The sequence below is a fragment of the Artibeus jamaicensis genome, unplaced genomic scaffold (genome assembly GCF_021234435.1).
Source record: "Artibeus jamaicensis isolate MK-2021 breed Jamaican fruit bat unplaced genomic scaffold, CSHL_Jam_final scaffold_474, whole genome shotgun sequence".
Taxonomy (NCBI): domain Eukaryota; kingdom Metazoa; phylum Chordata; class Mammalia; order Chiroptera; family Phyllostomidae; genus Artibeus; species Artibeus jamaicensis.
This window is the reverse complement of record NW_026522046.1, coordinates 20,028,625-20,055,934: the sequence shown is the minus strand read 5'-3', so window position 1 is coordinate 20,055,934 and position 27,310 is coordinate 20,028,625. Positions and strand designations below refer to the sequence as shown.

The following is a 27,310-nucleotide window of genomic DNA, read 5'->3' as shown; positions in this document are numbered from 1 at the left end:
TGATTTAAAACTGAGAACTTCTCTTTCTCTTACCTGTGATATCCAAGCTCACTGGAGAGGGAGCATATAGACCTCCACAGCTGTGGCCAGATTGGCACATTTTGTTCATTGTTCTAACCTTAGTCAGACAAAGGTCTTTAGTAAGGACAGAGTTAGTTACACTTTGACCATTTTCCTCTACCTCTACCCAAAGCAGGACTAACCCTCCTACTGTGACTCCTACACCTATTCTGAGTCCCTTCATGTCTTTCATTGGGAAGCAATTTGTTACTCAGTTATCTCCCATCAAGTTCATCTAGATCTTAGTCAAATCTAACCTTGGGTGTCATTCAACATTCCTGAAGCTTTTCATATGTGAATTCCTTCAAAACTCTGAAGAAAGCTATGGACTCCTTCCACGGTACAAAATTGTGGGAGGAACTCCATCCCACAGAGCTCTCTCAGCCACCACAGATGAGAAATAAATCATCCCAGACACAATCTTGCTGTTCGTGGGGGGAAGAGGGTGGCAATCCCCACGAGTGGGGAATGTCCCAAGCCCTTCTCCCAAATGACTTTTATTGGAAATGGTATGTGTAGGTTTATACAGCATACGTGCATACTCATCAATCAATGTCAAAGGACTGTTGTCATACAAAACAGGTATTTTCTACAGATAACAATTGAAGGAACACAGAGATCTGTCATAGGTGAGGGTCTGTTAGTCATGCTGACACCAGAGGGTCTTTAAGACCTGTTTTATGAGATAAGGAGTTTATTCCTTATGCCTTCAACTTAAACACCCAGTTTATATTGACAGGGTTATGCTGGGCAGAGCAAGCTTCAATGGATATAATGTACATTTCAGACCTGATTCCCACAGGAACCCTCGGTGTTAGAGTCAGGTCATGTCTGCCACCTGCGTTTTCACCTGGTTTTCCAGGAAGACTTACTAGCCCCTTTCAGAGCCTGCTCTCATGGGGCTACAGTCTCCAACCACAGAGTGGTCCCCGACACAAAATCACCAAAGTTTACAGTTTCATAGGATTCCCAAACTCTCTGATGGTTCTCCAGATACCCTTTCCCTCATATTCCAGAGACCTTAAGCTAAGAAATGGACTTTAACCTAATTCTCTAACCAGTGAGTCTACTGTAAGTCTAGACCACTCTCCTCGCCTATAATGGGGTGATGACCCCTCACCTGAGCCCCAGTGCCTGTCCCACCAAGGAAATATGTTTACAGCCTAAGTTCTTGACCCTTCTGATCTCTACAGGTCCATCCCAAACACCTTCAAATATTTTTCAAAAATCTCTAATAATAAAGTAAAAAGACATAATTTTTCTTATTTGTTTCACAACTATGAGTGAATGAAAATAAGTTGTAGTATTACTTCACACATTAAGAGGGTCTCTCGCAAACTATTTTCAGCAGAGGTTACAGAGTTAAAGTGCTTCTTAAAGTATTAAAATAGAACTGTATCATTAGAACAGTGACTCAGCTTTTGAGTCAAGCTGAGTTTACTCCCCCCTAAAAAAAGTGGTCTGCAGTCCATTCTCTGCATTTGTGCGTTATGCTGCACTGAGCATGCATGTACATAGTAGCATTCCACTCAATTAAAATATAAATAGTAGTCACAAGAAGGACTCATGTCTCATTTTAGTGCACTCAGAACAGTGGTATTTCAATGTTTGTGATGAGAAATCTTTACTGTTATATAAGAGTAATAGGGTTCTGTAACAGAAACTGGTATAGGCACCACACCCCTGCCTGATAGCCTTCACCTTGAGGGCTCTTTATGGAACCACCAGTGCTCCATGGAGAAGAGTCTAAAGCACACTGACATATTTTTTTTTCTGTGTTGAATTTGCATATGACAATGCAATAAATATGTCAATGAGCAGTGCTAATAATGCTCCCCATCTTACACAAACCCAAAAAGGGAGCCAGTCCATGATCCCATCACTCATTTTGCTAGCTGTCCCTGGTGATGACTCTTTTTCTAGAAATTCAAGAAGGCAAATGGCACCTTGCTGTTATACTGAATGACATACCCCTGCCATGTATGGCTGGCTTCAGCTTGTCTCCACACATCAGTGAAAGTCTCTCTTGCTCTTTTGTGTTTTTTTTTGGTCCTGTCATCACTACTTAATGTATAACTTGAAAAATAGACTCTACTGTTTCCTATTTGTTTAGGACAGATTGTCAAGTCCCTAGCGGTTAGAAGAATATACTGCTCTCTGATGTCAGTCTTTAAGATAACCTTGGCACACAGAAATTCAGATTCTTCTATTTTCAGGCTATAAAGTGCTTGGATAGAGAACTGAATGATAATTAATTAACTTATTAATGAGAACCCTAAAAGACAATTCTTGCTTTCTATATGTAGGTACTTCTGCCACTGAAGTTTTGCCAGGAATGCTTTTCAACCTCACCTAACTATCTTAGTTGCCATGGCAAACCTAAATTATTCTCTACACCCCCTTCTTATGCGGAGCCTCCCTTAGCACAAACCTTGCAGAGGTGAGTTTGGTCTGCACTCATTAGTGCAATTACATTGCATCTATTGGACCATAAATTTCTTGAGGCAGCATTCATACTTCATTCATTTATGCCTCAAAGCTTTCTTCAAGGCTTACTTCAAGGCCTGCCACATAATAGATTGTCAAAAATGTTCATTAGGTGGATGATATTGACTATTGTTATCAGTGAGATGCCTCACAAAATTGTTTTCTGAACAGGCACACTAGGAAATCTGATGATCTGAGTGGTACCTGAGTCTGCAGTTGAGGACAATAAGGCCACATGCGCTAGCTTAAGCCTCCCAGCCTGATACTTCTTACCCATTGAAAACTAGATATTCTGTCTTTGGAAGAAAAATGACCATTATAAAGCTAAGAGTACACATATTATCATATATCTAGATTTTGCTTTTGATATTTTATTCAATCTTGACCTGTTAAATCTCTACTAGATTTGAGTCAGTGTAGCAGAGTTTTAATTTTTTTCAAAAAATGCATTTTTAAAAATCAAAGTAACTTTAACAAAGCCATATTATTTTACTTAAAAAAAATCTAGAGCCAATCCTAGTACCTCAAGTTAAGATCTGTTCTATAAACCAATACTAGTTAATAAAATGTAATCAATTTTTTTTAGATTTCCAGGACTTCTATGCAGTGATCAGGTCCACACAAAAGGCACAACACAGTCACCAGCCATGGAATCCCAGAAAAGAATCAGACACTAAGAAAATTGCTAATTGCTTTGATATATTTCTGCAAAGCTAGAAAAATCAGAGATAGAGAGGGGGAAAGCAAACTCTCCTTTTCAGCAAAAAACATTTTTCTATTTTTTTTAGGATTTAAACATTTTTATTTTTTAGTCTTTACTACATATTTTTCCTTTACCATTTAATCCCCCATACGCCCTCCCCACAGTAATCACCACCACACTGTAAACTATCTTTTAAAAGTTCACTGTAGCTGGAAGTGGTAAGGAAGTACTGTAAATGTTAGAAAATACAGACTCTGTAAATGGAGACCTATACTTGTAATCCAGCATCCTCAGGAGCCTGATAACCTTGGGCACATCACTTAATTTTGTGTTTCTGTTTTCTCATATGTAAAATGGGGACTAAAAATGGTACTTACTATGTAGGTTTATTGTGAGGTGATAAAAAGGGCTTGCAATATATTACAGGGACTCAGTATCTTTTAGGAAGTTACTATAGAAAGTTTCTATCAACTGCCTTCTCTACAGACCTTTGCAAAGAAAGAAATCATTCCTTCATTTGATCAATATTTACTAATCACCTTCTCTGTGCCAGACACACGCTGGTGACACAGGCATGAACCAGACAATGTATGCCTCCTTCAGAAAGTTTATATGCTAATGGAGGACACTAGGTAAAAAACTAAATGCATACTTTCTGTAGTAATATTGGGGGAGAATGAGCAAGTGGGTAGAGTGAAGGGGTATATGGCTCCTTTTCATGTACTGGCCAGTGAATCCTCTGATAAACACTTGAAGCAAAACCTAAACCTGAAGGGGTGGGGGAGCCATGTGAGGATCTGGGGGGAAAATGTTAAAAAAAGGGAGAGTGAGTATAAAGGTATGAAGTCAGAACTGCCTTGAGTTCAACAGCAAATATGCCAGTGTGCTCAGAGCAGGGTGATCTTGAGAAGAGGGGCAGGTGATGAGACCCTAGTGCTAGGTGTATGGACCTAATCACACAAGGCCTTGGTGGCCTTTGGGAAATCCTGGCTTTAGCTCTAACCGTGAAGTGAGGTCAGTGGAGGAGTTTGTACTGCAGAAGGATGTGATCTCATCTTCATTTTTAAAAGGTAAATTTGACTGTTTTGTGAAATAGAGACATTGGATCAAGTGTAAGAAGAGTGAATTGGGTTAGATAGAAGTGATGTTGACAGTTAGAAGAGGCAATTTTCAGGGTATATTTTAAGATAGAATTACAGAATGGATATGAGTCTGCAAGGAGAATTAGATGCAAAGGTGACTCCTAGTGTCTTTAGCCTGAGCAATTAGGTGAATAGCACTGTCATTTAAAAGATGGGAAGACCAAAAGAGGATCCAGTTTGCAGAAGATCCACAGTTGTTTTGGGCATGTTGGTATCCTAATCTGAAGTGGAGGTAATTTTTTAAAGTAAAACTGTGGATATTTAAGAATGTATAGAATCACTTCAAGTATAGATATGTAAAAGGTTATAAAGTTGTGCCCTGAGCCCATTGACTTTCAGAAGCTGGAAAAAGGACAAGAAATTGCAGACAACACTGTAAAACAGCAGTCGGTGAGATAAAAAGAAAATCACGAAGATGTGGTACCCTCAGGGATCTGTGAAGAACAGTTTCAAGGACGATGGAGTAATCGACCACATCAAATGCTGAGAGGCCAATCTGAGCTCTGAGAAATATGGAGGTCAATATTGACAAGAGCATTATGGTCAAGTGGTGAGAACAAGAACATAATTTCATGGTTCAAAAAAATACAGGAGGTAGGAAAAATGGAAGTAGTGTACAGACATGTCATTTTTAGGAATTTCACTATGCAGGGGTCAAAAAGAATTATGAATGGAATGGCTAAAGAGGAGGGCTCAAAAAATCCATTTTCCGTGGAAGATGTAAAAGTATGCTGTTCCTTCTCTAAAATTAACGTTTTGGATTGAGCAAAGGATGCTAATTCTCTTTTATAAACAAATCTCTCACCAAATCTGTGGTGGGTAGTCCAAAGGGGATTCATTCCAAGAAATTAGATGCTTAACCTGGATTTAAATTTTGTACAGTTGGGATTCCATAAAGGAAATGCAAAAACACTTCCCTTTTTCTGAGGTAGCATTTATGTTGACTGGTGTAGAATCAAGTAAAACAATTTCTCTAAATTTAATTTTAAAATGAAAGCATTTTATGTCTACTTTCTAGAACAGGAAGTGTCATAATGAAAAATTGGTCATGCATAAGTGTAGTCTATCATTCTTGTTTATAGAAAAAGAAAATTTCAGCTATTCAGAGATGTCTCTGAATCAGCTACCTAAATTCATGACGAAGTAAGAAATATTTTTTAGAAATATGGAAAATTAAATTGAAACTGTTTTACTAGCTTTATGTCAAAACTGTCCTTTGTATAACAGTGCAATGAACTGTGTTTCACTTAATAGCAACTAAATGTGTTTTTAATGATGTATAATAAACCTAAAATCTTGAGAGTGGTGCTGTCAAAGTATAATTGTTTCAAACTTGAAAAACAAACCATTTACCCCCAGTGCAATGTTTATTTGCAGATAAATGACTTGTTTTCACCTTGGCATTTTCTTATAGCTGGAGGAGACATATCCTTGGTAAAAGTCCTATTGTCTGTATCCCTTATTTTAATCACAAGCATCTGGTTGAAATTTTGTTCCCCCTCAATAAAGAAGAAAATGGGGCCGTTTCAAGAGCCAATAAAGGGAATCTGTGTGCGATAGGTGTGCTCCCATCAGAATCGCCTGGTCCTGAGTACCAGACAAGCCGAGGGAGGACACCTGCCCCATTCATAATATTGCTTTGGAAATCCGCTGGGATGTCCAGAGAATATTCTGTCCTGAGTGAAATTAAGTGTGAAGTTTTGCTTTATAGTTGTCAAGTAGATCAGTCCTAAAAATAAAAAAGTGTCTATGATGAAGACATTAGAGAACAAAATTAGAATGAAGCTCCAGGTAGCTCATTTACAGCAATGGCTCTTTGAAAATAGAGTGATATCAATATTTCAGTCACAGGTGAGAGAATGGCTTTGCAGTCATCTAGTTGGATAACGTGCACTTCAGGTTGATGGTACTTGAGATTGAAGGTAGCATCTTCACTATTCCCATACAATCAAGCAGATCCTGATGTGCCACTAGCCTTTAATACCCTTTCCTTTACAGCCTGTTTCCTCACTCCCATCCAAACATTGACAACTCTGTCCCACACACCTTATCTCTTTGACACTGAGCTTTCTTTCAGAGGTCCTTTAGAGATGCCAATAGCATACCTAACACACTTCTTCTATTACCTTAAATCACAGTCATCAGCCTGCTAAGATGCTGAGACCACATATCATAACAAATTGTCCTTCCCTCTCTCCATAACAATTGCCCTTCACTTTCTCCATAGCAATTGCCCTTCATTGTCTCACAGTGATCTGGTAACAGCTGTTTGAGTCTGCCTCATCTAGGGGCCCTTCTTAGGCAACAGGCTGCCTGGCTTGAAAATATAAACTGGACCAATCCAACTTTTCTCTCAGGTTTAGAATTAAAAAACCAATTCAAGAGACTGAACGGTTAGCCAAGAGAAAGGCTATGAGGCAGAGTGAGAGGCCTGAGTGAACCATGATAGGTTAGATCCTGAGGCACAGGCAGAAAGTGTGAGTGAACATAAGAAGTGTATCAGTTGGGAGAAACAGAGCTAATGTGCCCCAGTGCAGAGACCCATCAGCGTCCACACTATCTGAAGGAAGGGCTGTCTCAGGTCCATGGACACAGAATTCCTGTGAAGCCAACACTTCTGTAGTCCCTGTTCTTGGATTTCCATATAATTTCACTTCTTAGTAAAATAAACACACTTTATTTTATATCCTGAGTGTGTTTCTATACTTGAAGAAAAAATACCTAAAAGCGAGTTACCAATAAGGATAGCTGAATAATTGTTGCATGCTTGCAATTAATTGAGGAAGAGAAACTGTCTTCTTTCCATGGTTCTCTGGAGTCTGGTCTTCCAGCAAAAAGATGCAAATTCAGTCACATATCTTGACAACATAGAATATTTTGTGACATCATAAATCTCAAAATACTAAACTGAGATGGGCCTCAGAGATCTTCTAGAAGTCAAGGCCACAGATCTCTAACTTTTGTGCCAGACTTTTAAAAAAATTTTTACCAAAAAATCCCATTTTATATAAAAAATATCCAAGCACAGAAGCTTTTGTTGAGCAACTCAGTACCCTTTAATACTCCTGCCCTAAATCAAGAAACCAAAAGCGTCCCCAGAACTGAATTTAAATGCAATTAATCTCTCATTTCGTACGTAGACTATGGAGGATTTAATCACTGCTGTACAGGAACAGTCATGTGGCTTTGTTTTTGAGACCATCTCTAATCCCTGCTCTACCATACTAATATTCAACACACCTGTAAGATATTATTTTATATTTGTTCTGTGTGTATTCTTGTAAAAATTTCCAACATCATAGGTATCAAAATACCCTAATATTTTAACTTTTATTTTAGACAAATATTTCATATCACAGTATTTTTAACACAGCATATTGAAAGTCTTTGCCAAAGTACATTGGATTTGGGCATCAGACCAAAGACTGAACTTCAAAGAGATGTTGAATATGTTTCAAGAAGTTCTAAGGTGAAAACTTAAAGCTGAATAATGATGAGGTCTCTGTTTGTGTAACTTAAATATGTCTTTCAGATTGAAAAAAGATATGGTTTGTATTAAAAATGGAGTCATTTAAGTAATAAGAGCATCTCTTAAATTTGACTTATTTAAATTCCAAAATGTTGCCTTCTACCACATATTTCAAACCACATTAACAGCAAAATCTATGTATTCTGAAAACAAGCAAAATCTTTGTATTCTGAAAACAAGCATCTGTGGATCAGTAGTGAGGACACATCAGAGCCTGTGACAGAGGTGCCGGTCCTTTCAGGACCCACTCTGCCCATCTTCACTGTTACACCATCCCAATTGCATTCTGAGCAGCAAGGTGCCCAGTTAGTTGAGTATATTTCCAATATCCCCTGGATCTAGACATGGCAAAATTCTGGCTAAAAAGGTATAGTAGAGGAGTTGTGTGCTGCTTCCAGGAAGACTGGTTTAAAGAAAGCAGTCTCACCTGGTAGGTACCTATCTTGCTCTCCTCACTTTCCTCACTCTTGATGCCTTGAATGCAGATTGTGATGGCTAGGGATCTAAAACCATCTTGGATGATGGAGCGACCCTGAGAATGGCAATAACATAGTAAGACATAGTTGCCATACCAGCTCTTGACTGCCTACTCCCAGACTTGATATAGAAGAGAAATAAACTTCTGTTATTCCACTGTTTTCTGGTGTTTCCAGTAATAGAAAATTAAACCAAATCCTCGCTGATTCTACAGCTTACTTGACAAGCTATTCTTCCAGAGCTATGGCATAGGAGGTCAGATGAGAAGGTAAATGTGATGATTACTTTAAAAAAATTACAGATACATCTCTTCCTTTCCTGCCTGCACTTGTGGATTTCATTTTTTAAGAACAAAAGTTAAGAATTGTGTCCTTGTTTGAAGAAACAATAAAATAATCATTCTATAAGAATATGGCAATTAACTATAAAAATGTGAAATTATAACAAAATTTTTGCTAAATATTATTTCACACTTCTTTTTTAATATTTTATTTATTTTTAGAGAGAGGGGAAGGGAAGGAGAAAGAGAGGGAGAGAAACATCAATGTGTGGTTGCCTCTCATGTGTCCCCTGCTGGGGACCTGGCCTGCAACCCAGGCATGTGCCCTGACTGGGAATTGAACAAGCGACCCTTTGCTTCACAAGACGATGCTCAATCCACTGAGCTACACCAGCCAGGGCTCTTTCACATTTCTATTGGATATATGAAGACTGGTTAATTTAAAAATAACGGTGATATACATTTCTCCTCTTGGAAATCTTTCTAAGGATTTGTATATAGAAAAGTATATGTGTATATATATATATATGACTATGTATATATGTGTATGTATATGTATTTATCCAAAAACAAATACATGTATATGTTTGAATATGTATATATGGTACACATATATGAATGTGTATGTGTGTGTATATATATATATACACATATAGTTTCCTCCTTTCATAAATAAAAGCAAATAGAGACCTTTTCTGAACTATATTCCCATACCATTATTGAATATTATCTGTATTTGAAAAAAACCCACACAATAACTCCATCAATCAATTAAATATTTTTATTGTTAACATAACTGTCATTTCACAGAGAACATTAAGAATATCCACTCCTCTTTCTTAACTATGAAACATATTTGCATTAAAAAAGGAGCATCTTTATTTCTTTAAAGTTCATTTATGCCTGCTGGATATTTCCCCACTGAAGTCATAATCTTGTTTGTAACATCATAATCATTTACCCAGAAAACAATCAGGATGTCACTAACAAAGAATTATGACTTTAGGTGGGGGATAAAGTAGAGGCACAGATGAATTCTGAGGAAATAAAGATTGGTTTTATGAAAATGTAGCTAGCAATAAATAACTAGGAATGAAATTTATGCTGAAACAGGATATTCTATAAAAAACAGACTTAGGAGGTATAAAAAGTATGTTTTTAAAATTTCTCCTCTTTGAAAATATTATGCACAAAGTGTTTATAAAGTACCAGTGCAGTGTTAATATTTAAAAACCTGAACTTACACATGATGAAAGAAATCTGTACATAGTGAACGTTTCAGAAATATTTTTAATAAATTTAAAATAAAATTTAATAAATTTCAACATAAAATTCCAGCTTTATACATCATTAAATCTAATTGTCCAAAGCACTGAAACCATTCTCCATTTTTTATATTCAACAATTTTTGTGAGTCATTCATGTCATCTTTATCCTAAATTCACTAATTAGTCCATCCATTGATTTGTCTCTATATTCAATGACTCCAAGTTCATACAAAGTGACGATAAACATGACAGAGCACGTTCTAGCTCCACAAGTGTTTCGCATTGATTACTGCATTTGATTCACACAACATTCTTTTGAGCTAAAGTCCATATATTTTTTCTTCAATGCATGATGAAGAAATCCTTTCACATAAGTAATCTGTCAGCTAGTAAGCAGTGTAAGCTGATAATCTGTGTTTTTCCCACTATACATATCATACTGCCTCCCTTTGGGAAACATTAAGGATGGAGATTGCTTATCAGCTGGATCCTGCTTCATCCATTCATTCATGCACTCATCATTCATCATTCATTTATTCATTACTAATGACAACCCAGTCTAATAGACATAATCAATGCTCCATTGAAATGTGTAGTCTAATTGGAAGACATACATTCAAAATACAGACAAATAATTATAGATGCTATAAAGGAAAAAGTAGAATGCCATGAAAAAAATTAGGAAGAATTAATTTAGACAGAAATTAGAGAAAGTCTCATTGAGCAGGTACATTTTGAGACCTTAAAGAAATAGCATGTGGCCAAAAATGAGATGAGATAAGTGTATAAGTGTTGCTCAAGATCTTTCCAACAATTGGATCATGAGGACAAAGAGAAGGTTTTTTAAATAAATTAAGGCATTATTCAAAATACCTGAGTGCCCTATTACAGAGATGAAGCCATTTTGTAACATTTATTGTAAAAAAAAAAAGTTTTCTGACCATCGCAGAGTTAAGAACAACATTTAATGGTCTTAAGGGTAGTGAATCCCTGGTTTGGTGTTGTGTGATCCACTCAGAGTGCACTCGAGGTGAAGGACTTCAACAAATGATGAAAACAGATGAAAACTATCGAACATAATTTAATGTCAATTTGTTTGCATCATGTGTATGTCCACACCTGTAAAAGTACAGAATTTCATCAGCTATTACCCCCGCAGGCAAGTCTGAATATAAACTACTAAATCCCAACATGCAGGTAATATCACATGATTGTTTGTATACTAGCTGTGAGAGGCGCACCATCCTAACTCCAGCATTAGGAATATGGCTGTGATTTTTCTACATGTCTATAACTCAATTCAACAGTCAGAAGTAGATGCTTGCCTTAAACAGCAATTTTAAGCTTGAGCTTCAAAATGAGAGAACACATTGCAGCTGCTTCAGGCAAAGGCTCTAATCTTATTTAGTTTTATTTCCTCATTAGCCTAATGGCAAAGGAATTAAAAAACTTTTCTAAATGTGTGGTTATGGGAAGCAAATAAAGGCAGAAGGGGGCCTGCTCTGCTTGTCGCAGAGGGCCCTCCTTAACTCCAATGCCATGTTGAAAGTCAAATGACAAAGTCAATGGTATGCTCTTTCCCAAATTCTCAGAAATACACCGATGACAACTAATTATCTATCAGCTTAAATTTTTATTTCAGAATTCTTATGTTGTAAAAGGCAACGGAATTTTACAAAATTTCTTTCTGGGCTAGTTCACAGAAGACTCCAGCTATGACTGAAAACACAGAAAGAGTTTTAGTGGTCCTACTTTCCTCATGAGAATAGAATACCTCCTCTCACTTTGAGAAAGACACTGGAGTTACATATTTCATTCAGCAAAACAATGTTCTTCATCAAAAGTACAAGGGCAATGTTGTCTCAGAGCCAAGGAATGTAGGGAAAGTCAAGAAAAGTTAAACCTGAGCAAATATACAGGGGAAAAAAACTACCATATTTGAACAGGCAATCCCTATTTTAACTATGGATACTAAAATTCAGAAAGCTAGCAGCCACAAGACAAGATGACAGAAGGGCTTTTGAGAAAGGGATGAAGATTCAAGAGTGACTCACGCTGTGCCTCTACGGGCTGGCAATAGGGGAAATGTTCAGAGGACGGTGAAAATTACTGGGAAGTAACATACTTGAGTTTAAGATATTTCTTTTGAAAAATTTTATTCTGGTAGTATGATTGATTTTGATGATTACTACTTGTTTATTTATGTTAATCACATTTAATAAAAGACTTTTTTTGGTTAAAAGACATAGAAACGGCTATAGGTCTCTTCCCCAGCATTTTCAATCCTGTCAGTAGATGATGTGTGTGCATGTCAGTACACTTTATTGATGCCATAGAAAAACTAGCCAAGATGAATTCACACTCAGCAACCATGAGTCTTGCATAAGGTATTACAATCAGAATTACAGAGAAGAAAAAGTTTGAACACCGATACATGACTGTGCCACAGTGATGGCACAACCAACCTGCAGGGATGTTTTTCTAAGTCCACAAACTCCTTAAGGGGAGCTCTCCTAAAAAGTCTGTAGAAGTCTCTATCTTCTTCTGCTCTTAAGACCCTGAATTATAAGATCCTATAAGACTTTGAACACCCACCAACCCCAGTATCCGTTACTAACCAAGACTAGTAAAATAACTTCCATATCTACTATTTTCTTTGGCTATCACAACCATGCTTCAAAGTGACTGTAGTAGTTAAGGTTTTCTAGAAAAACAGAACCAACTGTGGAGGCTAGCAAATACAAAATCTGTGGGGCAGCTGGCAGCCTGGAGACTCAGGAAAGAGGTGATGCTGCCACTTGGGTCTGGAGGAAGTCTGAAAGCAGAACTCCCTCCTCCTCAGAGGACCCCCATCTTTCTTCTCTTAAGGCCTTTAAACTGATTGGGTGAGACTCACTCACATTATGGGAGGTGATCTGCTTTACTAAAAGTCTACTGACTGAAATGTTAATATTATCTAAAAATACCTTTGCAGAGACCGCTGGAATAATGTTTGACCAAATATCTGGGTACTGTAGCCTAGCCAAGTTGACACATAAAATGAACCATCACGCTGGCCCTCCTAAAATAAAGTGCTTTGGGGATTTTTTGTTTTTTATCAAAATGGAGGTTAAGTATTATATCAACTTTAATTTGGGTCCTCATTTTGTTTTCTAGCAGAAACTTTTATTTAATATTTATTTATTTTTGTTTTTCATTGTATTTTTTGATTACCATTTAGTCCCCTTATACCTGCCTCCCACCCAGTAATCACCACACTGTTGAACATGTCCATGAGTCCTTTTCCCTTTTTCTAGCAGAAACTTTTGAAGCTATAAGAACTTCTATAAATATAAAAATACTAGCAAAAAAACCCTCTAACTACCAAAGTAAAAAATGAATTCCAGGCACAATTAATGATACTGCCAAGTATGGTTTGGCCATTAATGTACACTCTTAATGACATAATTATTTAAACTATAATTTGACAATTCAACATAACTTAAAATGTGATAATGCCATAGTCTATGGTATGTTCTATAGACAGAGTTATAACTGTTTAAATCACCAAATTTTACTAATTTGATCTGCAATATAGATTATTTGATACATGATATGTCATTTAGAAGAAAAATTCCTTAGAGTTATAATTTTACTAATTTTTATTAGTCTGTAAATGTTAAAATGTCAGACATTAATAATAGTGAACATCTCCAGCACCTAGAAGAGTAATCACTTGGTTACTTTTATCAGTTGTTAACTTTTTTCTGTTTCCTTTGGGTGCAAAAAGTAAAAAGTAATGGACAAATGACCCTGAGAGGTGCTCTTTGGCCATGGTAGTGCGATGACAAGTTGCTTGTCACGAAAATTCCTCTTTCTCTTCATCTGTGCTGCTCTCAAAAAGTGTCTGGAAAGACTGAATTTCAGTATCTTTTTCAGAAGAGCTGGAAATACATTAAAAGATCAATACACAATATACAGAACCAGGTCTCAACTCTTCATTTATCTTCTGATCAATACTACATACGCAGAAGTCACTGGAGGCAGGCAGATGTGAGGAGGCTTCCTCAGACTGGGGCCGTAATTTTCAACTTGCCCAATATACCAAGCCTCCTTCTAATGAGAAATTCTCATCATTCTCCTTCTCCCAAGAAATATAGCCATAGTGATACCAAAGAAAGAAGATTTTACAGTCTCTGATCATGTCTTTCACTGATGATTCAGAAGACACTTCAGAAACTTGTTGAGCCTCAGGGTCACCATTAAGGACATTCATCATTACAATTGGCTGTTTAATAAAATCCCAATGAATAGACTGCCAGGTAAATCGCCTCTTTTGTGTACAGTAAATTAGGACTATGTGGATGGCCAGTCAAGATATGTCAAAACCTGTGGGGCCAACTTTGCCCCAAAAGTCCCCCTGTCCACCAAGGATGAAAGTGAAACTACCAAGACATGATCTGCTTGGGGAGGAGAGGTGGCAGCATCCCTCCAAGGGGAAGGGCCAAGAGCCCCCTGCTCAAGGGGCTTTTATTGGGTTTCTGTGCACAAGAATATAAGTGAGAATCAGACAATACATAACATTCAAAGAACCTTGAGGGTTTATTCTCAGTCAGGGTCAGATAGCTAAAGAGCCATAAAACTTTGAGGAACAAACTTCTTGCTTGGATCCTTATCATTTAAATGAGCACATTCTGAACAAAACAGGCTTCACAGGATTTTTACATATTCTTTCTTAAGCCTCATTTACCCTGGATATCTGCCCTTTTCAGCACAGGGCTGCACGGCCTTCCCCATCATAGGTTTTCAGGCTTAAGTGGATTGCAGCCAGGAAGCACTTCTCCCACACAGAAATGGGGACTCAGGCTATGTCACAATAGCCAGGGGATGAGGATCCATCCTTCCCTCTTTGTTGCAGCCCCCCTGCCCCTGAGTCCTTCCAGGATGGCCTCCCAAGTGATCATGTCTGGCCTAGGTTGCCCCTCTCTGAGGAGTCATACCCACCAGGGACATCGACCATGCTTTGAACACAGGGGAAGAAGCAGAAGCAGCGCTTGCTGCCAGAGACAAGCTTTGTCTCCCGTGGCTCACATTTCAGAGGTCGCTCACTTAGTCATGGGAAGCAGTTACAATTCCTGAAAACAGGCAGGGCAGTTCTCAACAAAAACCAGATTTAATGGCAACGATTATTGAGTTATTTTATCTTGTTGCATTTTATTGTTAAGAGGAAGTTCTGTTGGAGCCTCTAGGGTATAGCATACAAAGGTTTGAGAAAAAAAGGTAGAGTGGCGAGGAGAAGGGAGCCTGCAAAATTCATATGTTTTGGTCTAAGTTATTTAGATTGTCAGCCCATGTGTGCCACTAAGTAATATAAAATACTTGCTTGAGATCCCATGATGGATATAAGCATTCTTTCTCATGTCCAACACAGGCTAAACCATCAGAGCCTACACTCTCATCTGTGATCCAGCACAGATTTAACTGTGATAAAAATTTTTCACTGGTCATGACTTTTACATGATTATCTTAATTTTAGAGAACTGTTTTATTCTGTTAATGTGTTCCCCATATATTTTGGTATTAAATGTCCTTTCTTTTATGAAATGATGGTGACATTAAGTGATAGGTTTAGTTACGTTATTTTTAATAGCTTTAAGAAAAAAATAGCAGCTTTAGACTGACCCCTTTTGAAAATAAATTTTAAGTGGTGTTCGAAATACAAAAATCCAAGAACCTCAGCTAAATGATTTCCTTATTCAGAAAAAAGAGTGTAAAACTCTTGATTTGCTTTTGTTTCAATGTTAGACTTCAACTCAGTCAACAGAGTTTACCATATGAAGGACTTTCATTTACATTTTTAATAAACCTTCTGAAATAAACCCTCCGTCTTTTTTAAGGAATTCCATTATTTCAATAGTGCAGTGACATGATAAAATACTTTTCTTAAGCATTTATTAATATTACCTACATTCCCTAGAAACTGATCACCATCCCTAAAAATTCTTACCTTATGTGAGAAAAGAAAGAAATGATAGTGAATTAAAATACACCATCATTAACAGCCTGGACTCAATTTTCAGAAAGATTCCTCTCAATATTCTATTCTAAAAACTTTATTCACGTTGAGTAGGATTCTATCAATGCAAAGTGTTAAAATTATTAGCTTAATTAATTAATGTAAGGCAACTGTTTTTCAACTTAAAAAGGAATGCTGAAGTATAATTAAATTTCAATTTTTTATTTTTGACATATGTTTTGCAGCTCAAAATGATCTCTTCACATTATAGTAACACCTTCATAAGCCTTTTACTAAATCCTGATAACAAGTCAGCAAAGAACACGAACATTTTACAAAGAATGCCTTTATAAAGTACACACATGAGGACAATCTTTCCTTACATAATAAAATGAATTAGTTAGTTGGGGGCTTGTCAAAATGGTTACTAGGCATCATGTTTACACATAAGCTGCAGGTGTAACCCACCTCGGTTCCTCTGTTCCACAGGGGCCCATGGCACGTGAGATCTTAAAGAAATCTAAGGCAGACTGACTTATATGGAGCGAATTGTAGATGAAGTCTGGTGAATCTTCTGCAGTCAGGCTGTAAAGTTCTTCTGAAGGACCTGAAATATTTTATTTCACGAATTGTCAACACATAAATTCAAGAAACAAATGCACAGCAAATGGCTTGAAAAGCGTATTCAGAGTGAATAATAAGTAATACAAAGAGGATCAGAGATTTTTAATCATCTCTAAATTTCCCAGTGTTTGTGGGATGGGTAGAGTATGAGATAAACGTGCTTTGAGATTCCAAGTTATTTTAATCATACTGATTTTTTGGCAAATTACCCAATTATATTTTTTCAACTTAATTAAGATCTATCTGACACATAACATTTAAGTTTAAGGTGCACAGTGTGTTGATTTGAAACAATCATATACTGCAAAACGATGACCACCACAGTGTTCATTAATACCTTCATCACATCACACAAAAGCCATTTCTTTTGTGGTGAGAGCACTGAAGATCTACTCTCTTAGCAATGTTCAAGTATATCATATAGTAATATTAATTATAATCATCCCCTGTACCTTAGATCCTCAGAAGTTCTTCGTCTTACAACTGGAAGTTTATACTCTTTGATCAACATCTCCCAGTTTCCACATTCAAGCCCCTGGCAACCACCATTCCAGTCTGTTTCTATGAGTTTAGCTTTTGTAGACTCCACATTTGCTTTTTTCTTGGTTTTGTTTTGTTTTTTAGAGTAGTAAATAACATTAACTTAGTGCTTGCCTTGAACCAGGCAATATTTTAAGTATTTTATATATCATCAATTTAATGCTCATAACAATCCAATGATATAAGAATTATTACCAACTAATTTTACTTTTCTTTTTTATCGATTTTTATTGTTTTTCTATTACAGTTGTCCCCACTTTCCACCCTTGTCCTCCTCCTCCCATCTCACCCCACACTCCATGTGTGATTTAGCATTTGTCTTTCTCTGACTGTCTTATCTCAGCCATCTAGATTTTTCAAAACACACTATACTTAAGAAAATTGTCAAATATTCTGATAATTTATAAAATTACAAAGAAAGACAAGCAATCCTCTTAAAGTGAGAATATCTTGTGCAACTCTTCAACTTATCTGCATGTTAAACACTTTATTATCTTTTTGTCTTCTAAGAAATAAAAGCTTTACCTCCACAAAGTCTGAGGCAAAGGTTAGTCTTGGCAAAGTTGCCCATTTGTTTTTGTTTTTGTTTCTGTTTTTGTTCTGGCTTCCTTGGGTTGTTTGGGTAGATAATAAGCAATTGTATGCAAAAGGGGGAACCTTAAATCTCCCTTTTCATAAAGCTGGCCTAAGAATCAGCCTAGGTAGGAAAAAATAGTGCAAGTAAGCAATTGTATAAGCAAACATATCTTTATAGAAACTACCCAAAATTCAAGTATATAAATAAAGGATTAGTATATTAAAAAGGCCATGATGCCTTCTTTTTGTCACTGATAGAATTCCAAGAAGTCATCTAACTTGTACATAAGGTTATGATGATTTTCACAACTGTTAACATTACTGGGCACTATTCTTCCCTTCATTCTGATGAAAGTGCCAAGGAAACATCTCCCTGATCAGAACAACCAAACACCAAACCACAGTGTATTATACACGTGACTGAAGAGATATTTTTTGGTGGCTTAGTATTAATTTAAAGTTTTTGAGCAAGCAGAGTTCCCTACTAAAAGTAACTTAGATTATTTCTGCTGTAAAATAGACTTCGATACATTTATAACTGAAAGTGTCCTCAAAATTATTCAGCCCACTGATTTTCATATTATGATACATGGAGAAATTCTGTAGGCTTCAGGAGGATTGCTACAGTAATCAGGAAGGCTTTACTAGGTCTTATTTACATTTACAGCTTATCTAAGGCTAATTTGGAAAAAAACAAAAGATTTTCAGCTAAATTTTTGTTTCATCCCCTCTTGTTGGAGACTAAAAAATTAGGGGCCCACAGGGGATTGGCAACTTGTTGAAATTCATGCAAGCACACACTCAAAGAACTGAAACCACGCCTGAGTTCTTTTAGTTCACCAATACCATAAACTACTGTGTTCCAGAATCTAATTCTCTAGCTTTAGACTACTATCTTCTTTCCCAGTTTCCCACAGGGTAAGAGAATATTGGTATTCCAGATACCTCTACATGGCCCAATGATAGGAAATGGGCCATGGGAAAAACAGTCAATTTAACATTTTTTCCAGGACGTGCTAATGTGTGAGGCACTGCTGAGTTCACATGTGTGTACATGCATGTGTGTTTCTACGTCAAACCCCCAGTGGCTTGTCAAGACCCAAACTTCTTTGTGCAGAGAGAAGTAAATATAACATATTCAATATATATTATTAAATATAATATTTAATACACATTTGAATTCAACCACTGGACCATTTTATGATAGGGCCTGTTATATCCATCTTTTATACATAGAAACTGATGCAAAGTGAGATTGAGAAAATAATTTGCCCAATGTCACCAAGCTAATAAGTGACTGTTTTGTTTCAAAATTAGCTCCCCCTTTGGATTCCCCTGCCCTGGCGCCTGGCTTCCATCACCCCGCTCCGCTGCCCTTCCTTCCTGATTCAGCAGGAAGCTGTGTCTGCACACACACTTCCCCTGCTGTCACCACCCTACCTGCTTCTGAAATGGCTAATATCTAATATCTAATATCAGCCGCAGTAATCTGAATCAAAGGAAAAACACTACTTAATGTAGTTATTTTCTGTCTTTTCTTCTTTCAGCTCCTTTGCAAAGCTGTTTTCCACAGAACTTAGTAGAAGTAGATGCATCCTAGAGGCTACAGAAAACGGGTCAAGGTTAGCTGCTCACAAAAATGCAGCTTTCACAGGGATGTGAACACATTTACATTTGTATAAGAGTCAAATTGTGTAGCTGTGTCTGCGGGAGACCAAATCTCCAGAGTTTTGCCAGAATGCATCGTAAGTAGCAAAATGTGGGTGGAATTTTTCTGCCCATTGATGCTAAACAGAATACAAAATGCCTTGTGCAGAATCAGTGAATTTTCTAGAATAGGGCCTGATTTCACTACAGCATCTGTCACCTCACTGACTGTTGGGTTGATTCAGCTGATATACCATCTTCTTACTTCCTCAGCTCCAAGAGAGCATCTCAAAGCTGTGAACTCATCCAGAGCTAATCTTCCCCCCCCCAAAAAAGACCTGTGCCTGGGTCAAATGTGTGTAAGTGACAGCCTTCTGCTCATGGCCTGGAGGAAAAGCCCAGCTGGTCACAGGCTATGCTGTGTGTGCCTGCTTTCATATATAAAGTAACATGTTCTAGTGAAAATGCTGGGACTGGTGTATAAGAAAATGAGAGACACGGGGCTCCCATGAAGCATGTAAGAATAAAAGTGACAAAGGCAAAGGAAAGCTCAGTGGTTAGAAACACACATACAAAAAGACTAGTGTTTGTAAGTGCTGTATTTCATTTGTAAATAATGGAGCTTATCAATCTATCAAAATAAGAAATCCTTTACTTTCTGACTGAAAACTATATGGTTATCCTTTTAGATCCAGGTCACACCAGAGACAGGCTTCATTTTATAATTTGCTTTTAGTGTGAGTATTATTACCTCCTAGGAGATATGCATTTGATTTTTAGTGATTTAGAGTAAAGTAAATGAATGATGGATGGGTAACGATGGACCATAAACTCTCATTTCTCAACTTCTAATAAAATAAGTAGAAAAAGCATAAAAATAAAAATTAAATTAAACCATCAAGATCCAAACAAAGAAAGAAAACAAGTTCATGTAATAAACTTTGACAAGGGGCAGCCAAAGAAATAAAAGGAAGACTCACTGAGGTGTTGCTGAGTGCTACTGCTGTCTTCCCCTCCCCCTACTCCACTCTATATGCTACTAATAGGAAAAGGAGCATCATCGAAAGTGCTGACAAGTCTTACTACTACAGCACCAATTTGGAGAAAAGTAGAAGGGGAAAAAGAAATCTTTTGAAATATTTTTAAGGCCTCTATGTACCCACCACAAGATTTTAGAAGAGGCAAGAAAACTGAAACCTGCAGGTGACCCCACAGGGAGAAACTTGAAACCAGGTTCAGTGGAATTTGGCATTTAATAAAATCCAAAAAAGGTAAGACAACCCAGATTCTCCAACAAAGGAGGTTGAGTTCTCCAGCCCTTTATCTATCCTCTCTAGGACACTGAGCTGGTAGAGTACAGAAAAGTACACTATCCAACCCACAAATGTAGCTCCAAAGAGAAAACTGACATATCTCAGAACAGGTGGAAAGCATTGCATGGAAAATCTCATCATACTACACCAGAAAAGAGAGACGATATGAGCAAAGCTATCCAAAATAAATATGAACAAATAAGATATGAAAAATGATAGCAACTCGCTATGCAAACAAACTAGAATCCAAGAATCCATAGCATGCAAAGAATGTTTAAAATAAAAGACCAATCTGGTAGTAAAGAGATCAAGAACATAAGAAAATTCCCCATAAAGCTTTTGATTACAAAAGAAATAATAAAAATAATATTTTTCAAAAGAGTCTCATATATCAAACATGTCAAACATCAAAAAGGAAAAGATTAAATGGTAAACTGCTTCTGAATTAAATCCTGTACCAGAAAAAAACCATAATGAACATTGAAACAATTTTCAGAAATTATATATGCACTGTGGATTACAGAATCATTATATATCAATGTTAAATTTCCTAATTTTGATAATTGTACTATGGTTGTGTAAAAGAATATACTTGTTCTTGGGAGATGCACACAAATTATTTTTGAGAAAGGGTCACGATGTTTACAACTTCCTCTTAAGTAGTTGTGAAAAAAAGGGCTGTGCGTACGTACACACAGCAAGGGCAAAAAGGGAACAGGTGGTTAATTCAGTAAAGTGTATACAGATGTTCTTTGTACTATTTTTGCATTCTTGCAAATTTTCTTTAAGTTTGAAATTATACCAAAGAAAAACATTATTAAATAAAGCCAAAGAAATACCTTTGGAGAGCTAATTTATTAAGTCAATCAATAAAGAATGGACGACAGCCAGTTCTGAAAATTGAAATTCTGACACAGAAGCCACGCTTGAGAGAATCACAGTAAATGCAAAGGGAAGTAAAACATGGATAAAATAGTTGAAGAAAATATAAGTAAATACACTGTACAAAGAGGATCCAACATAAACAAAATAGGTTTCGCAGCAGGAGACAACCAAATGGAACAAAAAAGCAATTTAAATATACAATAGTAGAAAATTCTCTGAGAATAAAAAGGAACTTATTTTGCAGACAGAAAGAGAAGCCTCTGTTTTAAGAAATGTTGGACCACTAAAACTGAAACACAATCCTGGTTCTGTTACTAAATTTTTTAAATATTTTAAAAATTTCAAGCATCCAATGAGAAAAGAAGCCTGTCACATGCAGGAGAGAGGGTGAACTAAAAAGTTCAAGGTGACCTCAGCCAATTTGCTACTGTAATATAAAGGCAGCAGGCATTCTGAAACCTGAAAGAACTCAGGACATTGAGCTATCAAGAGCTCTTCCTGGGGGAAAAACTATTTGATAATCACATACAAACAAACAAAATTTAATGGAAAAAACTGTGCTAAGGGACTAACTAGCACCACATTCAGGGACAGATGACAATGGAGAAATGTCTACAAGTGCAAGGGAAAATTTGTCATCTACTGAATTCATCGAGTTAACTTGCCAGTATACCATAAAGGTAAAACATACAGAAACCCTCAAGAATGCCCTAATCAAATCTTGTAGAGAAGAATCAAAATTAAAAGCTCAAAATTGGGAAGCTGTAGTAAAATGATGGTTCTGATCATTTAATCAATAAAATTTGTACTAAAAAATGTAAAAAGAAAAATTTGAAAAAATAAAAAAAGTTATACCATCACTGTTACAATAGGTAGTTAAGTACTTATCGATAAAGAAAACAAAGGGAATGGACATTGAGTTTAATAAACTGGGGAGCATAAACCTGTTTGCTTCACCAGGAAGCTACAGCTTCACAACCCAGGGGACTGTAGTATTGCTTCACCAGGGTGATTAACGTTCCTCTCCTCACCCCTCCAGTACTGTATTGCTAAGGGGAAGCAGGGGGAGGTGCTGGACTATGGAGGTCAGTCTAACTAGGGGGTGAACCTATCAAAAAGTCTGTGACAGCTTGGGAAACTGATTCATCATTTTGAAAACGCATCTGGCCTGTTCCGAACCCAAACTAATATAATCCCAGGGGAACAAAGAAATGCTCTCCCTCTCTCTCTTTCTCTCTATCCCTCTCCTTCTTGCTCATGATCCACACTTATCCCTCGCATTAGCACGTTCTCTCTTGCTGTGGAACACATGACCATGTGGGTCCATCCAGCAGCTACCAAGGCCTACAGAAGACTGCAGGGGCTCCAATCGACTAAGCTTTATGATGAAGCAGAAACTCTGGACCCCGTCTTTTGTTTTAGCCTTGCTGAAGACGTAGTTGGACTTTTTCCACAGTGAGACAGACGGAGATGAGAAATTGGAAACCCAGGTGGCAGCTCTATTTCCACCATAATAAACCATCTTGCCACACCACACTCTCCTGTGCTGGGTCCTTAAAATGTTTCCTCCTGGTCCGTGGAAGAGCCTGATCTCCACCGACACCATCACTATAACAGGGATATAGTCAATACTACCTATAATTACATGTGTAATATATAGGAAATAAATGAATTCTTATATTTTATTGTAGGGATCTAACTATTACCATCTAAAATAAATCACAGAGCTAAAAATGGCCCCAATTGCTCACTACCTGTTTTTACCCTTTTCCTTAATTTTTTAAAGGGGTATTTGTAAAAATTACAAGTTGGACCATATAAAATTGTCAATATCCCACTATTATTTTTGTCTAACAAAAGGCAGCTTCATATAGTTTAACTTAATATTTGCTGTGATAAAAATATTTATTTGAAATTTATCATTTCCTTTAGTTTTGATTATTTTTTATTAAATTGGGTAAATAAATGTATAACTTAAAAATACTATATATGACATAAGCCTATTTTTAATAAAATTATTACCATATTTCCTACAATCTATCCATCCTTCTAACTATAAATTTGATTGAATTTTTCAAAAACCAAGATGTATTATTTTTAGGAAAATAGCAAAGTCATAAATCCAAGATTAATATCTCTAAACAACAATAACAAACAAAACCAAGGGAAGAGCCACGGTGGAACACACAGGCCCAGAGAAGTTTCTGGCCTGCTTCTTAGATTTGCATCTGGCTTCTACCAAATGCCACAAACAAACTTTCTGATGGAAATTAAGATTTCTTCCCGTGAAGTTTTGTTACTAAACCAGACTTTCCTACATTCAAGAATATGGATATGATTTACTAGACTACATCCACTGAGGTTCAGAAAGTAAATGCACAGATATAATTTCTCCTCAAACTGCACTGCCAACCACCAGCATTTGTATCAACTGGGTACTTGTTAGACAGGCAGAACCTGGGCCCACCCCAGACATACCGAGATTGAATCTGCATTTTAACAAGATCCCTGGAGGCTTCCTGTATACACTGAGGCTTAGGAAATGCTGCTTTAAAAGATCTAACAGCTTAATTCTCTAACAAAAATTTGGGGCAGCAGCTTTCATAAAGCTATAGAGATTAACCACTCGATGGGTTTGCAAAAATGAGAAAAAAATTATTTTTCCGCCCACATGAAGTTTCCTATGAAATACAACTTAATCACGTATTATGTGACCTAAGGGACTATCTCTTGCATGGTTGGCATCCACATGTAACATTTTCAGGGTGACTTTGAGGGATATCCAAGAAAACAGAGACAGAAGTTGCTGGTTAAAGAGGGAACAGGAGAGGCTTTTTTGTTTGCTAGCTTGTTTTCTTAGAGCAAGCACAATACAAAGAATCAGGCAGAAGACCAAGTTAACAATGTCTGCAGTGAAAAAAATAATAACATTACCTGCAAGATTTTTCAGCACATCTGATTCTTTTTCCAGACTGTCTAAGAAAGGCTCACTATGATCAGTAATATGAATATGTTTCATTTCTGATGTTTCAGAAGTAGCTCTAGACAATGGTTGAACAGGGGCACTTCTTGGCAGAGGATGAGAGAAGATGGAAAGACAGCTGGAGCTTCTTTTCACAGAGTTAGAAAGTGGTAAATTTGCCGTTGAAGGTCTCTGTGATGTCTGGCCTAAAATGAATTTTTTTACATCAGTTGCTTTTAAAATTTTGAATGAATACTTAAAAACACAAAATACTAGCCTCCAAAATTTAAAGCAGTTAGGTTGTGCAAAAAAGTTTATGAAAAATCAAATTTTAGTCCATCATCCATACTTTACCACAAGTTGCTAAGCCCAATTACTTTATCTATGCCATAAAGAACACTTTGGAGTTATTTTCCCATAATTTTTCTACATTTGGAAAAAGATAAAATGATTTGAATATTAATTTAAAGCAAAATGTCTATGCAAAATCATATAGAAATTCATAGCACAGGTAAAGTTTTAAATGTGCTGATTCATTGCTCTGATTTTCATAAATGTATTTATATTAAGTATAAATGATTTATATTATAAGATAACCTTGCATTCCCTTAACACAAATTGATGTTGTGTAAAATATCAAATTCTTTAGAGAAGTGCTATTGTCATTGTCATAAATGTCAGGATGTGACTGAGCATGTGCCATGATGTGATGCCACTCTATTGATTCAAAGGAAAATGTAAAACTCGAAAGAGTCGTTCTGAATTTTAGGCAGTTGTCATGTATTAAACATTTACTGACTACTGAGTTATTCTTTTTTTAAAAAAACTTTAAAGCTCTACTTTGAATGTAGCTAGTACCCAAAGAAAAATCTGAGTGCAGTATGTAATTATTTAAGCAATTAGAACTGACTAAGGTAAGTCCCAAAGGGCACCAATTTTAATGAACATTTCAGAAATCAATTTTGAAAACAATTTTGTTGGAATAAAATTATGAATAAATTAAAATAAGATCCTGACCTTTTGTGTCTGTTTGTGTTCGAGGACAATTCTAAAGAAAAATAACTGACAAAAATGTGCTTATGTTTTAAGAAAAATAAAGGTAAATATCCCTAAGAACTATTTTAATTATTTTAATGACAAAAATGTGGAAATAATTTCCCCTTTTACCTATAATATGTAAAGAATCAATATGTTATTCAGAGCCATCTAGAAAAACAAATTTGCCATTCCTGCATAATGAAGCAGTGATAGGAACAGGAATAGAAGCTCCGGTCAGTGAGGGTAACAACAATTCGCCTGAATAAATCGAAAGTTCTAGGTCCTCGGAGAAAACCATACCCTTCTATCTGTATCGTGCTAGGTCTCAATCAAGTAAAATGTAAAGGGATTTATAACTTTTATTAAAATAAACTACAAAGATGTGATTAGCTAGAATTAGACTTACGACAATATAGATAAATACAAGGTGAGAAAATTTTCACATAATGTCGATGTCCTTCAGAAAATCTAGAAGAGTACAAATACTTGATGAACTGTTATAACAGCATCTGGTTGCCACAGTATTTGAGGTTAATTGATACCAGTTGAGAAAAATAAATAAATAAAAGTACACCAAAGATTATCAGACTTGTGCTTAGCACACAGCAAAGAGACAGACCATCTTTTTTGACAAAAATATATTTAAAAAGCAATTTAAAGTAACCAACATGCAGAAACAGACAGAAAATACTTCAGTTTGGTTCTTGATTTTACTCATTTGTTTTATACATGTTGGTATGTCCTTCTCTCTAATGTTCATTGTATAAGCCCATTAATGTTATTGCTAGAATTGAGATTTGAGGCACAGTTAAGTCTGGCATTGATGAAAAATGCCACTATTGAAAGGACCATTCTATACCTTTTTCAAAGTACAATATTTAAATTATAAATACAAGAAATCATTCTAGGATTAATTTGTGCTATAACAGGCAATGTAATATTGGGAAATTATAGATTAACACCGATCACAGTTATACTCAAAATATAACACAAGAAACTGTCCTCAGTATTGGTTAAAGAGTGTATTTTTCTATGACTACTAATAAAACCATGCAAAATACTGGAAATATTTTATTGTATTACTGGTCACAAGAATGTAATAAAAATATGAACGTATGAATCACTCCCTGAATAGTATTCAATACAACAGCAGTTATTGTTGCTATTCTAATTGTAAATTAGAATCAATGAAGCATAATCATGGCAACTTGCTTCTTGCACAGTGTGTCAATAACAAATTCCATTCTGATCAATGGACCAATATTTTATTCTTGAACAGTGGTCATAAAACACTATTATCTATGGATACACTTGCTCAACTACATATTAAGAATTTACACATAAGAAATAAGAATGTATTTTCTAAGAGTTCTTGAAATACATGTGGAAATGTTATTTGGCATTATGGTTTAGAGGAAAACATTAAACTAAGAAGCAAAAACATTATTGTCTGGTCTCGCTGAATTAGAAATCAGGTTATGATCTAAGACATAAGAATTCATATCTCAGCAGTAAAATTAAGGAGTTGGGCAGAATGATGTCTTAAATCCCCTCAAACCCTGAGAACTTATAAGTTCACATCCAGTCCCATTCAATTACAGAAACATTTGCCAAATTTTAAAATTGCCTGGCACTGGGTCAGGTCCAGACATTCAAAAGTGTATGAGACCTCGTCCCAATCCAATGGTGCATGCCAGGCTAACACACTGTCCTGCTCTCCAGCTCACAGCATTCCAGGCCCTGGTCCATCACCAAGGATGCAACACTGAATGGCACAGGCCAGG

At 36.4% G+C, this 27,310-nt stretch overlaps 1 protein-coding gene across 2 annotated transcripts in view; it reads right to left on the bottom strand.

Annotated features, from left to right (window-relative positions):
• Positions 1-13,784: 13,784 nt before the first annotated feature.
• The window catches only part of ZBBX (zinc finger B-box domain containing), a 95,569-nt gene continuing 82,043 nt past the window's right edge, over positions 13,785-27,310 (bottom strand). For both annotated transcript variants that reach the window (XM_037163268.2, XM_037163271.2), the window contains 3 exons: positions 24,461-24,694; positions 16,410-16,548; positions 13,785-13,869 (listed from right to left, as the gene is read on the bottom strand). In XM_037163268.2, coding sequence (XP_037019163.2) covers positions 13,785-13,869; positions 16,410-16,548; positions 24,461-24,694 — 458 coding nt within the window. The remainder of the gene's footprint in view (positions 13,870-16,409; positions 16,549-24,460; positions 24,695-27,310) is intronic.